The sequence below is a fragment of the Aulonocara stuartgranti genome (assembly GCF_965226115.1).
Source record: "Aulonocara stuartgranti genome assembly, chromosome: 22".
NCBI classification, from domain to species: domain Eukaryota; kingdom Metazoa; phylum Chordata; class Actinopteri; order Cichliformes; family Cichlidae; genus Aulonocara; species Aulonocara stuartgranti.
This window is the reverse complement of record NC_138957.1, coordinates 14,265,368-14,288,247: the sequence shown is the minus strand read 5'-3', so window position 1 is coordinate 14,288,247 and position 22,880 is coordinate 14,265,368. Positions and strand designations below refer to the sequence as shown.

At 41.7% G+C, this 22,880-nt stretch overlaps 1 protein-coding gene across 5 annotated transcripts in view; it reads left to right on the top strand.

Moving 5' to 3' along the window:
* col16a1 (collagen, type XVI, alpha 1) overlaps nucleotides 1-22,880 on the top strand; it is a 79,370-nt gene that overhangs the window by 53,793 nt on the left and 2,697 nt on the right. For 4 of the 5 annotated variants that reach the window (XM_082521469.1, XM_082521471.1, XM_082521468.1 and 1 more), the window contains 39 exons: nucleotides 208-330; nucleotides 431-484; nucleotides 570-611; nucleotides 985-1,020; nucleotides 1,106-1,159; nucleotides 1,256-1,324; nucleotides 1,417-1,470; nucleotides 1,894-1,920; nucleotides 2,923-2,976; nucleotides 3,290-3,334; nucleotides 3,513-3,584; nucleotides 4,362-4,415; nucleotides 9,191-9,241; nucleotides 9,333-9,452; nucleotides 9,649-9,690; nucleotides 9,775-9,846; nucleotides 9,973-10,017; nucleotides 10,748-10,792; nucleotides 14,735-14,788; nucleotides 14,882-14,935; nucleotides 15,055-15,108; nucleotides 15,185-15,229; nucleotides 15,332-15,385; nucleotides 15,474-15,509; nucleotides 15,597-15,659; nucleotides 15,736-15,807; nucleotides 15,935-15,988; nucleotides 16,145-16,189; nucleotides 18,121-18,165; nucleotides 18,392-18,445; nucleotides 18,564-18,617; nucleotides 18,718-18,768; nucleotides 19,187-19,276; nucleotides 19,388-19,423; nucleotides 19,552-19,596; nucleotides 21,461-21,655; nucleotides 21,908-21,971; nucleotides 22,161-22,337; nucleotides 22,425-22,502. In XM_082521469.1, the coding sequence (XP_082377595.1) occupies nucleotides 208-330; nucleotides 431-484; nucleotides 570-611; nucleotides 985-1,020; nucleotides 1,106-1,159; nucleotides 1,256-1,324; nucleotides 1,417-1,470; nucleotides 1,894-1,920; nucleotides 2,923-2,976; nucleotides 3,290-3,334; nucleotides 3,513-3,584; nucleotides 4,362-4,415; nucleotides 9,191-9,241; nucleotides 9,333-9,452; nucleotides 9,649-9,690; nucleotides 9,775-9,846; nucleotides 9,973-10,017; nucleotides 10,748-10,792; nucleotides 14,735-14,788; nucleotides 14,882-14,935; nucleotides 15,055-15,108; nucleotides 15,185-15,229; nucleotides 15,332-15,385; nucleotides 15,474-15,509; nucleotides 15,597-15,659; nucleotides 15,736-15,807; nucleotides 15,935-15,988; nucleotides 16,145-16,189; nucleotides 18,121-18,165; nucleotides 18,392-18,445; nucleotides 18,564-18,617; nucleotides 18,718-18,768; nucleotides 19,187-19,276; nucleotides 19,388-19,423; nucleotides 19,552-19,596; nucleotides 21,461-21,655; nucleotides 21,908-21,971; nucleotides 22,161-22,337; nucleotides 22,425-22,502 (2,479 nt within the window). The remainder of the gene's footprint in view (nucleotides 1-207; nucleotides 331-430; nucleotides 485-569; nucleotides 612-984; nucleotides 1,021-1,105; nucleotides 1,160-1,255; nucleotides 1,325-1,416; nucleotides 1,471-1,893; nucleotides 1,921-2,922; nucleotides 2,977-3,289; nucleotides 3,335-3,512; nucleotides 3,585-4,361; nucleotides 4,416-9,190; nucleotides 9,242-9,332; nucleotides 9,453-9,648; nucleotides 9,691-9,774; nucleotides 9,847-9,972; nucleotides 10,018-10,747; nucleotides 10,793-14,734; nucleotides 14,789-14,881; nucleotides 14,936-15,054; nucleotides 15,109-15,184; nucleotides 15,230-15,331; nucleotides 15,386-15,473; nucleotides 15,510-15,596; nucleotides 15,660-15,735; nucleotides 15,808-15,934; nucleotides 15,989-16,144; nucleotides 16,190-18,120; nucleotides 18,166-18,391; nucleotides 18,446-18,563; nucleotides 18,618-18,717; nucleotides 18,769-19,186; nucleotides 19,277-19,387; nucleotides 19,424-19,551; nucleotides 19,597-21,460; nucleotides 21,656-21,907; nucleotides 21,972-22,160; nucleotides 22,338-22,424; nucleotides 22,503-22,880) is intronic. The other variant, XM_082521470.1, reaches the window with a different exon arrangement.

Below are 22,880 nucleotides of genomic sequence, written 5' to 3'. Positions count from 1 at the left end.
ATGGACTTAGATTTGTCTCTCCATCCATTGAGAGCATCTATTGCATCTATTACATATTAGGAAATAGGAGTTAGAATTGATGCTGATTAGCTAAATGGAGACACAGAAGTTGGAATGAAGTTTGATTCGTCCTGAGCTACTTGGATTGTGATTTTGGATTTGCTGATTTGCTTTTATTTTATTATTTTATTTGTTTATTTTTTACAGGGGGATGTGTGTACCAGCTGCCCTTCTGCTGGTGCTGTTGTGGGTGACGGTGTAGCTGTGCCAGGCCCCAAAGGAGAGAAAGGAGACCCCGGCCCCCCAGGAGAAGGAAAGTCTGGCAAAAATGTAAAGGCACTTGTTTATAAGTGGATATACTTTAAGTTCTGTGCTGTGAGAATTGCACATGATGAGCTTGTTTTTTTTTGGGGGTTTTTTGTCATTTCAGGGAAAGCCAGGTTTGCCTGGTGTGCAGGGCCCCGTCGGTCCCAAAGGAATCAAGGTGTGAATTCCCATTTATTATATTATCATGTTTATAAATAAATATGGATGACTGATTCACTGTCAATGTATTTTGTCGTCTATAGGGAGAAGTCGGAGTCCCAGGAATTGGCCTTCCAGGACCACAAGTAAGGCTGACGTCTCCTGAGGGAAAAAAAAAAGAAACCATCTGGATCAAGTTTGATGTTGACATTTGAAACAGCTGTTAGACACAACACTCACGCAGCTCCTAGGTGGATGCTGTTTTAATCTCACTGCACCAAATTCCCCCATGACATCAGCGATTAGAGTTTTACGGTCTCGCAGGTCTGACAGTGGAGTTGTAAATAACCACCATAAAGTAATTTGGGAGTTTCTTCTCTCTCAAATCCTTTGACCTCTCGCGGAATAACAGCTCATTGATTTGTCAGTCTTTGTCCATATCTTTGGTCTTTTCTCCCCAGACTTCGTTAACCTTCAGATTCTTTTTTTTTGTTGTTGTTGTTTGTGTTTCCATCATAGGGTGAAGAGGGACCAAGAGGACTCCCAGGACTTGTAGTAGGCTTCTCCTATTTTTAAAGTGCTTTGTTATTTCTTTACACTGCATACGTAGACTTTAGTCTAATCTCTGCTTTTTGTACAGGGACCTGCTGGTGCCAGAGGATCACCTGGGCCTGCTGGCCCTGCAGGGGAGAAGGTAGCAGAAAAAACAAGTGACTTAAACTCTAAATTGCCTTTGTACAGTTACATGAACCCTCTTTAAACTTATGTGTTGGGTTTTTACTGTTCGCAGGGCTTCAAAGGTGACTCTGGGCTTCCTGGACCACCTGGTCCCCTGGGCGTTGGAGTAACAGGCCCCCCGGTATGACGTAAATATGTCTTTCTGCCTCTCCATATGATGTAATGCTTATATGTTTTCAAACACCCTCTCCTATTTCCTTTTTTGACCCACAGGGTAGAGATGGAGCCCGCGGCTCCACGGGACTGCCGGGAGCTGATGGAAGACCTGTGAGTTGTTCATTTAAAGTCTGTTTCAATCACATGTTTTTCACATGTTTTTGTTACTTATGAATCTGCAATTCAGAGAGTTGTCAGAGAAATTCAAGTGGCAAACTCGAGTTGTCGCCCGTGCGTTAGCGTCTTTTCAGACTTTTAATTTTCTTTGAGCTTCTTTGGGAATTGTCCTTGATTTAGGCATCATTTGTAACCAAGGATGTCTGCCTCGATCCATAACAGAGGCGATGTCTGCTCCCATCTCATCCTCCGTCCCCTGATCTGCTCTCAGCTCACTGCCCCGTGAGCTTTCTTCTGAAACAACAAAGCAAGAGTAACTAAGTGTTTGTCTTTGTGTGTGCGTGTGTGTGTGTGTCTGTTCGTGTGTGTGTGTGTGTGTCTGTGTGTGTGTGTTTGCTCTGTCTCCTACTCTTGCAGGGGCTTGATGGAGCTAAAGGGGACAAGGTAAGTCTACCGTTTTGCTTGGATGAAGGAAACTGGAGGGGTTTTAATATAAAGAGGGTGGAACAGATGGTAATCACAAGAGATGGCTCAACACCCCACTACCACACCAGCCTTGCCCAATCCCTTGTCTCACACACACACACACACGCATACACACACACACACACATGTACGTGCACACACCGGCCTCAGGGCACATATAGAGTAGCAGTGGAGGTGACAAGTGTACTGTTGCTGGCAGACAAGAGGAGTTTTGGGGGCCTTAAGAGAGAGCGTGTGCGAGACTATTAATTACTGAATTCATCAGAGCCACTGGTCCAGACTGTCACCGAGCGGGTGGGAGAGATGAAGACGTGGCAGAGGCAGAGTTTAAGGGTCGGGAGGGGTATACGATGTGGGGGCAGAGTTGTTTGTGAGGGCTGAGGTGAAAAGAAGAATAAAGTTAAGAAAGAATAAGAAGTTGGAAAAAAAAATCCGAAAACAGAAAAAATGTGCAAGTGGTAACTTAGCCTTTATTCTGTGGATTTATTAAGACTCTGTGGCTCATGCATACTCTGAAAAAAATGATTTTGGTTGGACTATAGTGAGAACAGATGCATATGAAGAGATATTATGTGGTTTCCTCTTATGTTAGCTGTATTTGTGTAATTGTACAATTGCATGTTCATTGTATATATGCAAAAGTTAAAGCTTTTTGGGCAGTTTTGTGTATTGCTGCACTTCATATTCCTGACACAGTATGAATAATAAAAAAAAAACAGCAACTTTAAATCCCTGCCAGTTACAAGTGTCTTTGTAACACATCAAGATTTAACAAAACGGAACAAAAGTGCCACGAAAGCTGAAAGAGTTCTGGCTTTCTTCCTGTAACAAGAGCAGTTTTAATCTTGAATGAGGGCTCGTTTTTGCAGCCTGTGCTTAAAATCGTGCCCAGTTTCACTTTACTGTTTGATTCTTTTTTTAAAGATCTGCTTTTTGGGGTCTTTTTTATGTATATTTCAGGGTGAACCTGGAGAGTGCGGCTGCCTAATGCCGCACACGGGCGTAGGCGGACCTGTAAGTACACCCATGCTGGAATCGCTACACGTGGACAGGCAAATTCATCTAAAGTAGAGAGAGCATTGCTGCTCAGTGTATGTTTTAAGAGCACAGGTCGGATGATTTGGTGCGAGTTCAAAGGTAACATGTTGAGAAAAAAGAAACTGCTGAGTTTTTTTTTTTAAATTTATTTTTCTCTCTTCTTTTTTGCTCTTCCACAGTTTTCTGTAGTTTGACATCTGTTGTGCAATTCTTAACATCACACTGTGTGCTTTCTGTATATCCTGCGAGCAAAGGTGCATCTCTGATTTTGACTATTCTTGCCTTGCAGGGAGCTCCAGGAACTCCAATAAACACGTGGCAGCCCGGGCCTCAGGTCTGATCTGTCAGCCGAGCCGTCCTGTATGACAGCTTAGGCTTTGTGTGAACGCTGTGTGTCTGTTGTTACCTTGCAAACTTTGTTTGGAAAATCGCAGCGCTCGTCTCCTTTTTTGGGGGGTTTCACTGTCAGACTATAATGTAATAATTTGTGGTCCTCCCTTCATATGTTGCAGGGTCCCCCAGGACCTCCTGGCCCACCTGGACCCCCTGGGCCTCAGGGAGTTATTGGAAGCCAAGGACCTCAGGTATAAGCGAGAGTGCAAGTAGGATGGTCAGGGGGGAGGGGTTATGTCTTTGCTTCAATTCAGAAGCTGCTTCATTATGCTGAATTGAAAAAAAGAAGCTACTTATGTAGGCTTTGAGCTTGGGCAATTTGGGTTCATAAATAAGGCTTTAACGTGCTTTGCATTTTCATGGGTGAATTAAATCCATATTATGCATGTAGGAAATGAACTGTCATTATATAAAGTATGTGTGCAGTAGCTTGGACACAAGCAGGTTAAGGATCAAATCAAGTTTAAACTTCAAAAACGCACTAACCCATCTGGTGCTTCGAGCTTTAACCCATGTGGGAAGCAACTGAGCAAGCTTTCTGAATGTCAGTCAAGACATGAACAGTTATTTGAAGGTCTGGCTTTAAATACACCAAATGATGCAAAGCTTACTCAAAGTATGAATTTGGCTCATTTGAGAAGTTTTTTCTTTTTTTTTCATTTAAACAGACCTTCAAATAAAGTGATGCTCTGATCTGTGCTGCAAGAGTCAAAGGCGTAAGAAACTTTAGAAGTGACTGGGTTGGAGATATCATGTCTTTGAAAAGAGTGCATTTGTTTTTTGTTTTTTTAAATTCAGTAGTGTTCCGAGATTTTTTTTTTCCAAGTTTCATAAGACATGGCCGGAGAGGGAAGAGGTTTCGTCATTTTGGCACTGCCCCTTTGACTCTGCCTTTACCATTGGTGCCGATGGGAGTGGCTAGCCCTCGATTGGCAACAAACTAGTTCAACCTCAGTTCCTTCTTTCAGGGTATCCCTGGAAACGACGGGCTACCGGGGAAACCGGGTTTGCCTGGAAACATCGTAAGTAATAATAGAGAAAAAGGAGGAGAGGCGGCTCTTATCTGCTGATTTGAGATCTGGGGCCTTGTGTATAAATGATGCAAAAGCACGAAATAAATACATATGGCAGGAAGTGGAATTATATATAAGATATTCCCAAGAAGGGAAGACTCATGAGTTTATTTTCTAAACATTTAGTTTTTCACAAACTTTATTACATCATGATTAAAGTGGTTTATATACTCTGCCCCAAAATGTGCTGTGTTTACTTTTGTTAAATTCTGTATTTGAAGCACAAATCCTGCTTTTCTGCTTTTAATTTGAAACCGCTGATGCGAGAGGAAGGAAGTTTGTTTTTTTGTTGGACAAAATTAAAAGGTGGCATGTAGGTATCTGGCTCGTACAGTACAAAGTGGAGAAAATAATTATTTGAGCACTTGCTGAATTCACAAGTAAATGGACTGATGCTTATAGAGCGCTTTTCTACTCTCTCGGAGTACTCGAGGCGCTCTATACAACATGCCACATTCACCCATTCTCACAAGCACTTTATCTATACTTAGTGTTATCTAACTACATTCACACTCTGATGGAGAGCAACTTGGGGTTAGTATCTTGCCCAAGGATACTTGACATGCAAACTGGAGGAGCCAAGGATTGAACCATCAACCTTCCGATCAGTAGGTGACCTGCTCTACCTCCTGAGCTACAGCCACCCCTAAAGAAGTTGCTCACTTACAAAGGAATTATAATTTTGTAATTTTTTGCTAGTTTCATTTTACTGGAGAGACGGAATATAAACGGAAAATCCATAAAAACACATTAAATAAAAGTTATACATTGATTTGCATGTCACTGAATGAAATAAGTATTCGATCCCCAAGGAAGACCAAAGACATTTCTTGTAGTTGGTCACCAGGTGTTTTTTGGTCCACTCCTCTTTATGGAGACCCTCAAAATCCTTAAAGTTTCTTGGCTGCTGTTTGGTAACTTGAAGCTTCAGCTCCCTCCACAAAATTTCTCTAGCACTGAGGTCTGGAGACTGTCTAGGCTTCCATGACCTTAACCTGCTTCTTCTTTAGCCACTTCTTTGTTGCTTCTGTGGTTTGTTTTGGGTCATTGTGATGGTAGAAGACCCATCTTCAGTGTTCTGCTTGAGGGAAGACTTGTGCTTGTGCTTCAAGATTTCAGTCCATTACAGCAAAGTGTGTTACTAAACGGTGTTCTTGGTCACTGTGGTCCCATCTGGATTCAGATTACTAATATGCTCCTCCCGTGTAGTTTTGGAATGATCCACCACCTTTCTCATGACCATCCACACCCCAAGGAGCTCTAGACCCAGGGCTGTTGACAGTTATTTTATATTTCTTCTATTTATGAAGAATTGTAAATGAAACAGGTGACATTGATTTTATGGACAGGTGTATTATTTATTTATTTATTTATTTATTTATTTATTAACCTTTATTTAACCAGGAAGATCCCATTGAGATTAAAAACCTCTTTTTCAAGGGAGACCTGGCCAAGATAGGCAGCAGCAGATGTCTCACAGTTACAGAAATTACTCAAACACAGGCAGCAACAACACACATGCAACAATAAGTGAAAGAATACAAATAAAATAAAAAATAAAATTCAAATAAAAATAAAAATAAAAAAGTCAGTTAAAATGACAATCAATCTAATTGAAACAGTTACATGTTATGGACTGGGCTCAAGGATTCGTAGTTTAGATTTAAAAGCACTTAATGAAATGAATTCAGTCATTTTCCATTCCTTCTGCAGTTTGTTCCAGGCCAAGGGTGCTAAATGGACAAAAGCTCTTTTACCAAGTTCAGTTCGGGCAAATGGAACAGAAAGCAACAAGTAGCCATGCGGATGAAGAGAATACCGACCAGCATGTTTCATTACAAGCAGGGAACATATATAAGAAGGCAGCAACCCAAGTATCGCCTTATATATAAAACTGTATAAATGAGAGTTCCTCCGACTTACCAAAGCAGGCCGTCCTACCTGAGAGTTTAACTCACAGTGGTGAGTCTGAAATTTACAGTTAGTGATGAACCTCAGAGAAGCATGATACACAGAATCAACCATTCGAAGACATTGAGCAGAAGCATTCATATATAGAATATCACCATAATCCAGCACAGGCAAGAATGTTGCAGCAACAAGCCGCTTCTTTGTATTAAAAGAGAAACACAACTTATTTTGAAAATAAAATCTCAGTTTTAACTTCAGGTTTTTCACAAGATTCTCTACATGTGGTTTGAAGGTAAACGAGTCATCAATTAAGATTCCCAGATATTTATAGGTGTGAACCAACTCTATTTTATTACCTTCAAGAGTGGTTACTGATGGGATTGTTTGGGCTCGTCTCCTTGATTTAGAAAACAACATGAGCTTTGTTTTGTCTGCGTTGAGAACAAGTTTAAGCTGAAGTGTGTACTTTATAAATATAATATGCTGAAAGCTGGAGTCTCTGTAACTGATTGGCTGATTGATTGATTGATTGTAATCTACAATCGATCTGTGGGAGCCAGAATTGTGACTGGGTTGTTGGGGATCAAATACTTATTTCATTTTCTGGATTTTTGGTTTATATTCCGTCTGTCTCCATGAAAATGAAACTACCACAAGAATAAGAGACTGTTCATTTCTTTGTAAGCGAGCAAATATAAATGCAGCAGGGGATGAAATAATTATTTCCCCCACTGTGTATGCCTGCATGCTTCAAGATGACTGACTGAGTGCTAGGCTGTTCCTTTTCTAGCCTCAGGTGTGTTTGAAAATCTCTGAAGGTAATTTCTTTTCTCATGACAGTAAGTGCAAGGACAAAGACAAAGTGGTGAAATAAGGTGTTGCGAACTAATCTGTGCTTTCTGATTCTTCTGCATATGCTGTCAGTATTGCTTTCTTTCAAGTCTGTTTATAACTTAATTTAATTTTAGGAACATCGATGATGATCTCCAGCCAGCTCTCAAGGGCAACTTAACCTTCAATGCAGTATTTCAACAAGTAGTTCAGTGAAGAAAACAAATATCCTACTTTTTAAAAAAAAAGATCTTATAGAAACTGCAGACAAGTGTTGAGTACGAGCACATAAAGCACCGTCTGTGCGTACACGCAGTCACAGTCTGCTTGGAAATCGGGGAGGGAAGAGTTGTAGCATAAGCCTCCAGTGGAAAAGTTTGAACTCTGTCCTCCACGCGCTCACCTTTGCACAACACATTTGTCCAAATTTGCAATTTGGCACATGCCTTTGCAGCGTGGCAGAAGTAAACATTATTCCTATAACTGACGTAAAATTATACATGCAAAAATTATAGAGAACTTTCTTTTGAGCGAGCCTGTTAATGCACGAGGCCTCGTTTTAGCTCAAATAATCACCAATAGCGTGCGGCATAAAATAGCCTTCACAGCTATTAGCTCCAGTTTGAACAATGTCAAATGGGTTTGTAATGACTTTGAAACCAGGCCAGGTGCTATTGACAGACTCACTCAGTGGAAAGGGTCCCACTGCTTTGATAGGGTGCTGACCGCCTTTCACAGTAGATGCGATGGGTGTGTGTAATGAGCAGTTGTGTTTCAGGATTTATAATAACTGGAGATTGTCACTCTGTTGTGGCATTTGTTTATCTCTCTGAGTTTGAAGTTTTTCTCTTTTGGACTTGATTTAATAGAAAGAAAAAAATGAGTTTTTGTTCTCTCTCTCGGTGTCTCTTTTTTAATATTGCATCCCGGCTTCATCCCGGCTTTCTTCCACAGTCCAAAAACAAGCATGTTCTAAAGTGACCTGTCCAGGGCGTACCCCCATCTCTTGCCCAGCAAAAAGCTCTCCAAGGCTCCAACCCCCCCCCATTGGAGTTTATAGAATGCAATGATTGAGCTCACGTACTGTGATAGGAACAAAAATTTAGTTCTCAGCTTGGATGTGTCTCTCGCTTGAAATGCCTTCAGTTCTGGAGCCTCGGTAATTTGTTTTGTTGTGACATTGTGCGGAATGAGATAGTCATACACAGACATATTGCTTGAAAAGGTTGTGACAGTTTGTACCAGGTTTCTGCAGCTTTGGGTGATAAAGCAGCCCTCGGTGATAAAGTGAAGTGTACCCCATCAAGTGTGGAATTTCAACAACTCTGTGAAATCGTATTTGTTCAGCAAAATAGCAAGACAAATACTAGAAAATGACAGTGACAACAAGACTATGTTTGGTCGGCTAGCAGACACAGTTGCCACCGGAAAGTTTGTGTCTTAAGCTAAACCTTTACCGCAGCAAAATGTTGACTTGCCTAACTGCGATCTGCCAGCTTAGACATTTTTAGTAAATGTTTGCAACTTTCTTACTTTGACAAACCAATTTTTTTTTTTTTTGTATGAGAATGACCCTCCTATGTGGGTCTGTTTTTTCTGGCAGAATTAAAATGCGATACTCAACTGGTACCAGGCTACTGCGTTCAATTTCTAGTACAAGTCTGTACAATAAACATCTAAACAATAGACAGTCATTGTACAGACTGTCTATACGATAAATGTTACTATACCTTACCAAAGGGATTTTGCATTGTACTCTTGCATTATTAAGAAATAATGGTATTATGACATTATTTAATTGTTAAAGTAACTTGGCTTAGTTACAACATTGTCCTTGAACTGTGCTTGGAGAACATAAAGTATTTTTGTTTTCTCTCAAATAAGCCAGAGCAGAGTCGGTGGCTGTAATGTGAGTGGTCATTTTTAAGTTTAATGTTTAAAATCACATTCATGGAATTTCCATCTCCATGCCTATTCTGCAGCCTTACATCGGACCAAACCAACTGCCTCGAGACTCCCCGGGAAGTCAGGATGTAAGTTTATCATTAAAACTTTCATGCAATGGAAATGGCACGGCGTGTTTGGGTATACACATGTGTGCTTGTTTCATTGTGTGTGACACAGGATGACTGCGAAGGGGGATGTTCCCAAGGGTTGCCAGGGGTGCCGGGGATGGTTGGTGCCAAGGGAGAAAAGGGAGACCAGGGCAGGCCTGGCGTAACTCCCTTGGACAGCTGTGACTTGGTGAGGCTCGCATGTACTCTGTGATTCTCCAGATTCAGAATCATAGGAAATAATAGACCAGCTGCAATACGTTTGCTAAATGCAAAATGGCAATGGCGTTTTGCATTAAATTCTACTGTGCATGGCTTAATGTGGTTGGCTCTCAGTGTGACAGTAAGGCATTGGTCTGATAAGCTGTCGCCCTGTCTGCTTGCAGTGTTTGGAGAGACTGCAGACGGAGCAGGCAACACAACCAAGGGTTAGTTGAAGTCAGTGCCTGTGTGTTTACAATGACAGAGACTTGCGTGCTCACTTCCTGGTATTTTATTTCTTCATCTCACAGGGCGATCAGCCTTGTGTGGGAACACCTGGAATCCCAGGAATGCCTGGATCACCGGGAACAAAAGGAGATCCAGTGAGTCAGAGTGTCTTCATGTGCATAATATCATTTTCTTATGTTTTTCTTTGCCGATCTGTTTTTGTTGTAGTATGTATATGCAAATTACTTTACAGAGATCTTTATTCTTCATGTTTACTTCAGGGTCCATCCGGAGAAAGAGGCCAAGCGGGAATGCCCGGAAACATGGTAAGAGTTTTAGCTACATTTCAGCTTTAGTTCAGCTTCATCAGAAGTTGATTTGCAGCAGGGTGAACCTACTGTGTTCTGGCTGGTTTTCTTTAATAAAAATCATAACACTAGGAAGCTGTAACAGTGGGCTCTTACTCTGGAATCTTAATCTTTCATGTATATGTATGAGCCTGCATCTCCCATTTTAAGATACTAAGAAAAAGTTTTCCACTACTTTGATGACATCTTTCTCCAACTTACCACTCTGAAAAATCTGTTATCAACAGAAAAATGTTCAAAAACTATAAAGTGCATTTTAATCACTGCCTTACATTAGTTTGCTGGTACTTCTGTGAGTGGGGAAAAAAAATCTTTTTTTTCCCCTTTTTTCTTGTTATGATTATTGTAGGACAGCACCGTTGGGTTTTTGTCTCAAAGCTTGCAATTGAAGTGACTTGGTGGAGGTTTATTCCTTCCACTTTCCATGAAATCACAGAGCCCCCTGCTGGCCCCAGTGAAAATGTTGCGCACTGGGTGCCATAACACTAAACTCTGAAAGGCTGACTCACACAAACCCACACTAGAGCTCTCTGTTGGCATGCCTGGTGCAGCATTCACCTAATTGTCAGGAACAAATTGAAACCAGCTTAAACAAAAGGGATAAATTGTTTTTTTTCCTGTGTGTATTCTTGTTACTTTTATGTCTCAGGTGTTTTAAAGTGTTCCTTTCATTATTTTCTATCTGCAGGGACCTCCTGGATTTCCAGGTTCTCAGGGCCCACCTGGTTTACCTGTAAGTTTCATTTAAATTCTCAGACTTCAGTTATTTTCCCATTTTATTTAGCAAAGGCAAAATTTATCAGCCGCACACCCATGGTGAATCTTTGATTCCTCTACATCCCAAAGGTCTTTATTGGATTGAGATGTGGTTGCTGTGAAGGCCATTTGAGCACAGAGGACTTGTCCTCATGTTTAGGAAACCAGTTTGAGATGATTTGAGCTTTGGGCGATGTAGCATGTAGCATGTTGGTGGGGTGGTTAGCACTGTTGCTTCGAAGAAAGAAGGTACTGAGTTCAAATCCATCATCTGTGTGGGGTTTGTTCCCCTCTGTGTCTGTGTGGGTTCTTTCCCACGGTTTAAAGACATGCAGTTAGTGAGGCAGGTTAAGTGGCCATTCTAAATTGGACCTGGATGTGAATGGTTGTCTGTTTTTCTTTGTGAGCCCTGCAACAGACTGGTGACATGTCCTACCGTTCACCCTATGACAACTAAGATAGCCTCTAGCCCTCCTCTGCAACTCTGAATTGGATAAATGAAAGAAAATGGAGCATTATCCTGCTAGAAGGAGTCATCAGAAGATGGGAATACTGTGTGCTAAGGAAACATCTCCCACACCATTATGACACTTGCAGCAGACTCATCAGGCCATTTAGCATTTTTTTCCAATCATCTATTGTCCAATTTTGCTGAGCCCGTGCCTTGGCTAAAAGACGTGGCACCTGGTGTAGTCTTCTGCTTCAAGGTTTGACATGATACTCTTCTGCATACTTTGGGTGTAATGAGTGGTTATTTGAGTGACTATTTCCTTTCTGTCATCTCTCAAAGCAATCTGGCATTTCTCTGACCTCTGGCATCGCCAAGGCATTTTCTCACAGAGAGCTGCCACTCTCTGGATATTTTCTCTTTTTTGGATCACTCTCTGTAAACGGTTGTGTGGGAAAGCCCAAGCAGATCAGCAGTTTCTAAAATAGTCAGAAACAGCCAGGCACCCAAAGTCACTTAACTGGTATTTCTTGCGCATTCTGATCAGTTTGAGCTTCAGCAGATCGTCTTGACTACATCTGCATGACCACAGTCGTAGCCGGCAGTTTTGGCAAATGCACAGTTGTTTGGTTTTGTTCATGCACTTTGTTTCAGTATCACTATACAGTGAAGAATAATTAAAATGATTTTAAAGACTTTTCTTGGCAAAGAAATGAAAAAATCTGGTTTTGACGCAACTTTTGGCCACGACTGTAAATCCACCGAGTTGCTGACACATGATCAGCTGTTCAGATATTTGCATTAATGAGCAGTTGAGCAGGTATACCTAAAAATGTGGCCAGTGAGAGTGTGTGTGTGTGTGTGTGTGTGTGTGTGTGTGTGTGTATATGTATGTATATATATATATACACATATATGTATATATATATATATGTATATATATATATATATATGTATATGTATGTGCTGGATTATTTGACCACATAGGCCACTTAAGGGGGAATTAAGAGGAAGAAAAGAAGATAGAGCTTTTTTATTTTCTTAATCCTTTGCTTTTTTTTCTGTAAAATCAGATCAACACTACAGTTTTACGTTTTGCCTTTAAGCTGTTATTTTATTTCCCTTTCCAGTGGACAAGTTCAGAAGGAGAACTGCTTGTAATTTCAAATGACTCGCACGAATCTGATAAATGTCCGAAGGCCTAAGTACCCTCTTGCTTATTTGCAATAAGAGGTTATGCAATGGATTTGTTTTGTCTGTTTGTTTGACGGAATGCTCAAAAGGTTATGGATCAAATTGCATAACAGTTTTACTAGAGCTGATGCTTGGCCCAGCTTAAACGGGATAACATTTTGCAGGAAAGTTCACATCATACCTTTACAAACTTTACATATAATGTTCACTCCTTAATAAAGGTAAAATTGATTACATCTTCTGTGCAAAAGTGGAGGAGTAGGAGTACAAGTACCTCAAAACTGTACTTAAGTCGAGCTGCTTCCCAACACTGTCCTAAAGCTGCGAACCAATTTTCTATTTATTTACTTATTGGTCTTTTCCTCTGAATTGTGGATCTTCCCACTTTTAAATCAAAGCCACCCTTGTTTATTCCATCTTGCGCCATCTCCCCATCCCCGTGTCCTTTTCTGTGTGGCTCTTTAATGAAAGTTATGTCAGATGAGGAAACGATTTGGTTCTCTCTCTCTCTCCAGTTGTTCAATTATTCCCCCATCTAAGTGATGGAGAGTTGCACTGCTGTGCGGACGCAGCCCTCCCCTTCCCCTTTTCTCCTCATACAGATTTATTGCTTTAGGAGAATAGAGATGCTAAATGAGTGAGCCGTGTGAGCACTGCATGGAGTCCATTTGTGGTGTAGTATCGCTTTATAGCAGGTGTTAGCCTCTGCTGTGTGCAGCAGTGTGTCTGTTTGTGTTGTTTGTGAGAGGGAGGGAGAGTAGTGTTACCCTGCTGTTGAAAACGCTGCTTTTATTCAGTAGTTAAGAAGTTCCTGACAATGACGGGAAACCAATCACAGGGTTTCGTCTTGGCTCGATGTAGGCTTTTGCAGGTGTAGATTATGAACAGCGGTAAACACGATCAGCGTATAAAATAAAGGTAATCAGGCAGTTGCCTAATTGGGAGGTAGTTTTCTCTCATTTCTGACCATTTGCTTTACAAACTGTCTATTTTGCCAAGGTAAAGGAAATCCCAGCTGGCGAACTGTCAGACACTGTGTAATAACCGATCATAAGTTCTCTCATATTAAATGTACAGTAAGTAATGAGAGCAGTGTGTATTCATGAATCACACTGAGGCAAAAGTACCGACTTGAGACTCTGGAGTCTTCTGTTGGATCTGTGTGATGTCAAAGAGGCGGTCGTCTCAGGCATGCAGCTTGACCCCACAGCTCGACCCCACATATAGGGTAGCCAATCAAAAGAAAGTTAGCTTAAAGAAAGAAATACTAATAGAACTTGTTTCTGATGGAAAATGAGCTTAGTGGGCTGCACAAGCTATAAGATAAATATGGGTTATTTTTAGAGCCCAACTGATAAATGGTTTTTAAGACCAATACCGATATTAGATCATTTCAAATCGATATATCGGCTGATATTTTTAACATGAATTTTCTAAATAATCTTGTTTTACTGTCACAACAAGTTGTGGATTACTCCTTTATGCGCAACTGGCATCAGCTGGTTGTTGTGTTTGTGACGTTCCAACCATACATACAGGGAAGGTGGAGAGTAACCTCTGGTGGACAAAATATGCAACATCATAACTAATACCATGGTTGAAGAGTGTTTAGTTTGTCTTTACTTTTTAATTTTTATTTGTCAGTCTTGATATTGATATTGATATTAGCAAATCGCTAATATCGGCTAGTATATCAGTCTGAATGTCATTATTTTGAATAGATTATTGCGAGTCATGTAAACCTGTACTGATAGAGAATAAAACGACCAAGAAATACTTTGATTTCAAATGTCAACAGATAACGAAATATAGCTTTTCTATGATTTCCTGTTGTTCATAACATGTCATTTTATTGTTGCTGGTGTCAGCTATTTGTTTGTTTTTTTAATGTGCTACAGCTGGTGTCTAAAAGCTTTTGTAAGTTCAAATTTCCACCTGAAACATGGAGGATGGGATTTAAAGGCAAGTGTCTGGATAATATGTTGAGTAAATTTTAAAAAGTTCCAAAGAAATCTCTTTATATATGTATTTATAATGATTTGATTTTCTCCCGGGTGTCACCACCTCAGAGCTAAAGCCTCATGGAGGTATAGAGCCGAGGACAAAATCAAATAGGGAGTCTCATGGGGATGTGATCCAAGCTAGTTAGCCTTTTCCACTCTTTGATATTGACTTACCCTGTCACTTTTATTTCTGCCAGGGGAGCCTCTCTCGCAGACGTACATATCACATCCTCTTCTTCATTTTCTAATCCTTCTTCCCTCCTGTCACATTCAGGGTCAACAGGGTGAGCGAGGGTCAGATGGCCTCCCGGGAATGAAGGGTGATCAGGCAAGTATCACACAATCATTCTGTCTCACATTATAGCATGGAGAAAAAATAAGTGCTGTCCATATTTGATTGATTCTGTGATCTCTACTTTAGGGTCCTTCAGGGACGCCTGGGTACCCAGGAACCATGGGCCCTCCTGGACTGCCTGTAAGTCACTCTGCCTGCTTGATTATGAAGAAACGGTAGCACTGACATCATCCTGACAGCTGGGGGGTGATACTGACATGTCAGCAGACACTAATTTTCTGCCTTTATTTATTTATCAGGGACTCAAGGGCGAACGTGGAAGCCCAGGAACTGCTGGCCTAAAAGGAGAATCAGTAAGGGATTGCATCAACACTGTCCTGGATGCTTGTGTTGGATATATTTGGGCTAAAACTTTCCTCCCTTTTGCAGGGGCCTCCTGGTAACCCTGGATATCAAGGACAAGCTGGATTGCCGGTCAGCATTTCATCGTAAATTTAGCTTGTCAATATTTAGGATCCGGCTTTTTCATTTATGATTTCTAAGTTTAATAACTGGGTGAACATTGTGCGTCTGTAGGGCATTAAAGGAGACAGTGGACCAGCAGGGCCTGCTGGTGCTAAGGGGGATCAGGTATGCACTATAAAACACAAAGACACATAGACCTAACAGACAGATCCAGTACTACCGATTACCAGTGTGTTTCTCTTTATATTTTAAGGGCTTCCAAGGACAACCAGGCTTCCCAGGACCACCTGTATGTAAATGCTTTCAGTCCACTAAAGCAGCCATTTGTTCTTGATGTTACTGTTGAGACTTTCTGTATCACTGTGTGTGAATTTAGGGACCACCAGGTCCTGCCGGCAAAACTGGAAGGGAAGGGCTTCCTGGGCTCAAAGGGGAAAAAGTGAGTACAAAACACACATTTAGCTGTTTCAGTTTTTGTTCGCACTTCAAATTGGACTGAAAATCTCTACTTCTAGGGCAACGACGGCACTCAAGGCCCTCAAGGATCAAGTGGACCACCCGGTTCAACCGGGTCGCCAGGGTTGATGGTATGTGCATTATTTCTTTTTTATTTTTTGCACTCTATAATCTAAGTATGACCCTTTCTGACCTACCTGTGAACTCTATGCTGTTATGAGTACTTATCTGTCCTCTCTTATCTTGCAATATTAAAAGGGGCCCCGTGGCATTGACGGAATTGACGGAAAAGATGGGAAACCAGGACTGCGGGTAGGTCACATGCATGAATCAGATGGGTGGTCTGCCCACACATGCAACGTACACACAAACACACAGTATATAATGAAAAAAAAAGCAGTGATGAGTAAAGATGTGGCTGTAATAGCTGATCTTTGGCACTGGCTCTTTTTATTTTTTTCTCATCAGGGAGAAACAGGGCCTCCAGGCCCAGCAGGACCCCGGGGAATGCCCGTGAGTATTCCCTCCTCTAATCAGAATGAACAGTATCTTTTCATATTGTACAAAAATCATGTTGTTATTAATAAAATCTTGCATCAACTTGATCTTGGTTGTTCAGATTTAAAACACTGAAACAGTTGCAGAGAATGAATTCTTTAATGTAACTGTGCAGAGAATTAAGGCTGGCTCATTATTAATGTTCAAATTTATGTGGCTTTCATTTTTTAATAAGAAAGATTGTAATTTATGACCCATCAGTTATTCATGAATTGCCCTCCTTACTGGTACACTCTTTCATGGATTGTAATTGGATTACAATTATATTGTTTAACATTAAAAAACCCTTCAATTTACTATTTACTATAAAATGTTACCTTGAGATTCATTTTTATACAGATAGAATATCCATCCTGGTAACATCGCTTGAAGTTAATGGTTGTGTTTTATGTCTTTTTTCCACACACGTGCATTTTCTACAATATGTTTTATTTTGTCCGTACTCGAACTGACTATATCCCAAAACTACCTGGAATATTGTTTCCTTAATTCAGTTCACATCAAGTCACAAGTCATTTCAGTGTGCTTAGCAGGTACCAGACAGCGTGTGCAGTGTCCCCCCTTAAAGGACAACGGAGAGAGAAAAGTTCAATAGGCTACTGCTAATTAGCAAATTAGCAGTAGGTGATTTAGTGAGTTAAAGTTGTCAGCTAAGCTGTGTCAGCAGCAATATCTAAGTGCACAAGTGCTCATTAAGTGATGCTGTAAATGTAAATGCCTTTTTCCTCTCAGCGTTAACATCAGAAATTAATCTAATTATTTCTTCAGCATATAAGCAGCCATCAGAAGATACAGTAGGCACACTGTGGTCTTTAAAGGATAGATGTGATCAACAATTATCAGGCTGTGGTGTTTAAAAGATGCTCAGTTGGGGTGCTAAGAGCTCCGGAGTTTACCAAGAAAATATCTCCCACCACTGAACCACCGTTATAAGACAGGATGGATCAATGCTTTTATTTTGTTTTTGCCAAATTTCGACCCTAACAAACAAATGTCATGACTGTCTTCTTCTATTGTCCAAATTTGGTGAGCCTGTGTGAATTATAGACTCGGTTTCCTGTTCTTAGCTGACAGGAGTGGCAGCCAGTGTAACCGATCTGTTTCAGTGTTGTGCTTTCAGAGATGTCCTCCTGCAAGCCTTGGTTGTAACAAGTTTTTTTGTTTTGCTTTTTTTCTTCTCGTTACTGTTGCCTTCCAATCACGCTCTCTGACCGTTCATCTCTGACCTCTGGCATCAACCAAGCATTTTTGCCGCTCACTGATTATTTTCTCTTTTCTTTCAACCGTTCTCTGTAAACGCTAGAGATGGTTGTGTGGGTGAAAATCCAAGAAGATCAGCAGTTTTTGAAATACGCAGGGCCAGCCTGTCTGGCACCAATAACCGCGCCACGTTCAGTCGTGCTCGGTTTGAACTTTAAATGCACTGAGTTTCTATCATGTGATTGGAACAGATGTACCTAATAAAGTGACCAAGTTGCTCTGGGTTTGCCCTATGCAAATTAACTGACAGCGTGACTCGCGATATTTTGCTTCCCCTCAGCCATGTTGGAGCAGCAGTCTTTACCGACTCTTGTTAAGGATGTAGATGTTACTCGTAATGTAACCAAATCTAAAACCTCTAACCTTCGTACCTCCTCCTAAGATCTCCCTAACTTTCTGTCTTGTATAGCAGCGCAGCTTCGCTCCACTGGAGACATGACTAGCTGTCTGTCTCCCTCCAGTTCTCCTTTTTTTTTTATTCCTCTCTCACCATATCACAGTTTGTGTTCTACCCAAGAGCAGGTGTTCAGGATTTTCAAAGACATGCCTGTCTCTTCTTTTGGCTGCTTTGACTTTGTGAATTTTTATACTGTACCAATCTCATTCTCTTTGATGTCTCTCCTCAGGGATTCAAAGGGAAAACCGGCCACGTTGGCTTTCCCGGACAGAAGGTTAGCCAGCGACTCGCTGCTTTACCGTGTCTGCCACATTTACACCATCTTTCTTCTGCATGAATCCAAATTGCTTTTATCAAGCTGATCATTACAATGAAAGTCTGTTTTTTGGGGAGTTTTTTGTTGGTTTGCTAACTTATTCTTTTGAATCTCCCAAAATCAGAGTCCTGCATTCTTATCGTGCTTCCTTTAGTTCATATTCATAAGTTTCTTATCCCTGCAGGGTGAAGCCGGACCCACAGGTCCACCAGGGCCACCTGGCAGACCGGGACATGAGGTGACTATTTTGCTTTACATCTTTCCTCCAACTTGATTATAAAGCACATCAGTAATCTATGCATGGAAGCTGAAAGCGCGAGTTGGCATACATCACAGTCAGTTTGTGGCCTTTCCAGGGTGATCCAGGTACGCCAGGACCTCAGGGGAGACCTGGACCTCCGGGCCACCTTGTAAGTTCACTTCTATGTCAAACATATACATTCATCATATTGCAATATTTCAGTGTGTTAACAAGCTAGACGTCACAAATCTATTTGCTTTCCTCATCAGGGCTCTACAGGTCCATCTGGACCTCCAGGACCTCCAGGCCCATCAGGAGTGGTGAGAGAGAGAATCTCTCAAATATCATGATAACTATTTAGTTAAACAAGAGCTGAATGATTGAGTGTGAATAAATGCATCTTTAACAATCCCATACAGGAGAATGGGTCAACAGTATAGTCAGACAAATATAAACAAGTGAGCAAAGCGAGTAATATTTACACTGACTGTGATCGTGGAAAATAACTGCAGAAAAGAGAAGTAAAAAAACATAAAGTAGAGTAGTATCTTATTTTCCACAACTGTTAATTAATGCGTCAGTAGAAAGTGGGAACGTTATGTGTTGGTGGGTCTGTATTGTTGGCGTATGCCTGCGTGAGGGAAGTGGAAATGAGGCACTATTGAAATTCTGTCCTGCTGCCAAACATGCAAATAATAGAAGAGAATCTTCTCCATTTTTTTCTCCCTGGTTAACTAGGGTATAAAAGGAGATAAGGGCCAGGATGGAGAGAGGGGTCTCCCAGGGATGCCAGGATCTCCAGGGCCACCGGGGCACCCGGGGCCTATGGTTGGTACTTTTCTAAAATGACCCTATCTACATTTAATTAAACATAATTCAGACTGCCAACATTTCCCACTTAAATTGTTTTTTTTTCCCTTGCTTTGACCCTGTCTTCAGGGTGAGCCAGGAAGCGATGGTTCTCCTGGAAAAGATGTGAGTAATGTCTGGGTGTGGTGTTGGCCCTCTTTTTAAAGTATAATGGAGGCAGACTGACAGATTATGTTGCGCATATTTCTTTCCTTGATTGATACTTGTTTTTCTGTTTTGTTTTCTTTTGACAGGGAGTGGCAGGTGTGCCAGGGGACAATGGGCAGTCAGGGCAAAAGGTAAGAGACGACTCTTCAGTGCAGTATTCTAGAAATGTGTGTGTTTGTGTGTGTGTGCCTCCTCAAGGTGAAGCTCAGCCATCCGTCTCCTCTGCGGACCATCTGAACGCAGTGAGATCCACCCTTTTCCTGTTCCCTTTAGCCCACGGAGACTAATACCGGCACACTACAGTGCTGAACATGCTCGCTGCCCCCCTCCCACATCTCTGCTCAGTCAGCACTCGCACTTAACACAGTCATCAGATCACTAACCCTCCGACCCCTCTGCTGAAACTCTCATTCCTTCTCCCTTCACTTCACCCTTCTCCAAACTGGCAGATGGCTGCCCGCTAACCTTCTGTAGCTGCAGTACTGAGCCTGTTGGATGTAGCCTGAGACGCAGGCTTTACAGTAGGTGGGTACAGTGATAAAGTTATTCTTCTGCCGCTGGGATAATGCTATTAAGCATGAGGGGAGATGCTAGATGAGGCTATTTGTCACGCTGACAGGACGGCATTGTCAGGGTTTTTAGCCGCACAGAAAAGGAGAACAGAGGAGAAAGACAAGAACGGACTCTTCTATTCTTCTCGCTCCTCTCTGTTTCAAGAGCCGCCTGTCTGCCGCTGATGTGTAAACATTAGACGTCCATTATGGGCTGCTTTGTCCTCGATAAATCACTGTCGCTAATGTAGTGGGCCTGTTTTTGAGTGTATTTACACAACCTGAGTGCTGAGCACCACAGTGTGGAAAGTGATATAGATGTAGTCAAAAGCCGTCTTACAGGGCTTAATTCAGTTATTAATATTGTCTGTATTTGTACAGTAGGCTTCCTAAATTGGCGAAATAGTTATATTCAGCAGCACGGTGGAACGGTGGTTAGCACTGTTGCCGCACAGAAAGGAGGTCCTGAGTTCAATTCCACCATCAGGCTGTGGTCTTTCTGTTTGGCATTTGCATGTTCTCTCAGTGTTTGAGTGGGTTTTCCTTGGATACTCCGGCTTCCTCCCACAGTCCAAAGACATGCAGTTAGTGGGGATAGGTTAATTGATCAATCTAAATTGCCTGTAGGTGTGAATGTGGGAGTGAATGTGAGCGCGAATGTTGTCTGTCTCTGTGTGTTAGCCCTGAGACAGACTGGCGACCTGTCCATGGTGTACCCTGCCTCTCGCCCAATGACAGCTGGGATAGGCTCCAGCGCCCCCCGCGACCCTGAAAAGGATAAGCGGAAGCGAATGGACGGATGGATCGTTATATTCTTAATGAATACTGTATATAGATAGCAAGTAACACGTTACAGTAAGGCCTGCAACTAAGGGTGTATTTCCTGTGTTTCTAAATGGATTTTCAATGTATTTTATTTTGAAATTACAATGTTAGGTAATGATATTAGGTAAGTACACTGGAATAAAAGGGTAACAAGTCAGTAAATTTTAATATGTAAATAATTTTAAGTACTTCACAAGTAATATTTGAGTACCACATAATTTCTTGGCATTTCTGTGGCAAAACAAACAATATTTCCATATGTTACATTGCAAGTACAGTGAACCTTTCAAGACTCTCGTCGTATAAGCTCCACTCTCGTGGAGTGGCTTAACTTTGCCTAACTTCCAGGTACTTAACAGGAAAGGAAACACTCCTTTGGAAGGTTGGGTTTAAAGAGTGAAAATAAAAATAAAATAAAATTAATGGCTCCATCGTGATAAGATCACACAGTTCTGTATATTTTGATGCTATTGAGTTGGTAACAGTCCTTATCACATTACTCTTGGTAAAATAAAAGGACAGTACAGTTATAGAACATCCATCATGCACATCAACATAGTGAATATTAAATAAAGGTGTAAAAAGACGTGCATAACCTTTATTTGTCTCTGTGTCTCAGGGTGAGGCAGGGACTCCTGGCCAGAGGGGTCCTCCAGGAGAAAGAGGTAGGCCAGGGCCCCCTGGTGGAGGAGCATATAGTTCCAAGGATGCACAGCCCATGATTGGCCCAGTCGGCCCCAGAGGGGAAAGGGGAAGTCCAGGCTCAGCAGGTGCCCCCGGCCCCCCTGGTCTTCCAGGATCGCCAGGAAATGACGTGAGATGCAGCTTCATTGCACTTTTGTTTTTGGTTTGATTTTTTTGTCTTTCCTCCAACATTTAATCAGCTCCAAATCATGCTATAACCAGGCTGGTTGTGAGAAAAATGAGGAGACTGGCCACAGGCGCTCGCTAGCTCCATCTGTTCTTGTAAATAATGAATTTTTTAATTATCTACCTTGATTAATGTGTGCTCGTCTGGTTTTTGTTTTGGGTTTTTTTCCCCCTCTCTGTCTGTCTTCTCAAACAGGCTGTTGTCAATTACGATGAAGTCAAGAACTTCATTCGCCAACAGGTCATTAAGATCTTTGACGGTAAGGACATGTGCAAATGCACTTTGTGTGAATATTTAGTGGGCAAAAAACCACTTTGTACACTAGAGTAGTATTATCTCACGAGATGCATATCTGTGTTTCAAGAATGGTTCTATTTGTCCTTTGGGAAACAGCTGCTCCTTCCTCTGTGGACTTCTTTTATTCACAATGTTTTCTTCTTCTCCCCAGAGAGAATGGCCTATTACATGTCTCGCATGCAGATGCCAGTAGAGATGGTGGCGTCCCCGGGTCGGCCTGGGCCTCCAGGGAAAGATGGAACTCCTGGTAGTCCCGGAACCCCAGGTGCCCCCGGTCTTCCAGGACAGATTGGCCGACAAGGCCGGCCAGGAGGACAAGGACTCCCAGGTGAGGGTGACAGTAATGTCACGTTATCATAAGCAGACAGTAAGCAGCTTTGTTGCCATATGGTCATGTGTTACTTTCTTGCCCTAGGACCACGAGGACCGTCTGGAGAAAAAGGAGACAAGGGTGTTGGAGAGATGGGAGATGTAGGCCCTCCTGGAGCACCGGGTAATATACCCCACTCATTCATCATTCATCGTATAGTTCAGTGGCAGCTATTTGCCTCATTAGATTTCTTTCTTCCTTTGCTCACGTTGTGTGACAGCATTTCCATCTGCGCACGCTTTATGTTTATTCTACTGGATGAAATAGCATAAAGGCTGCTAATTCCTTAGAACTTGCTGTTGATTAGTAAATTGCCAGCACGATGAGGTAATTTTTCATCGTTCTTAAATGGCCTTAATTAAAATCACCAGTCTGATTCTTTCAAGCCAAATTCGCATCTGAGAATCCCTAATCATGATGGAGTTCACTTAGCATGGTGTAAATTAGCAAATTAGCATCTGTGCTCACATTACATGGAGCAGGACGTTGAGCATGGGCTGA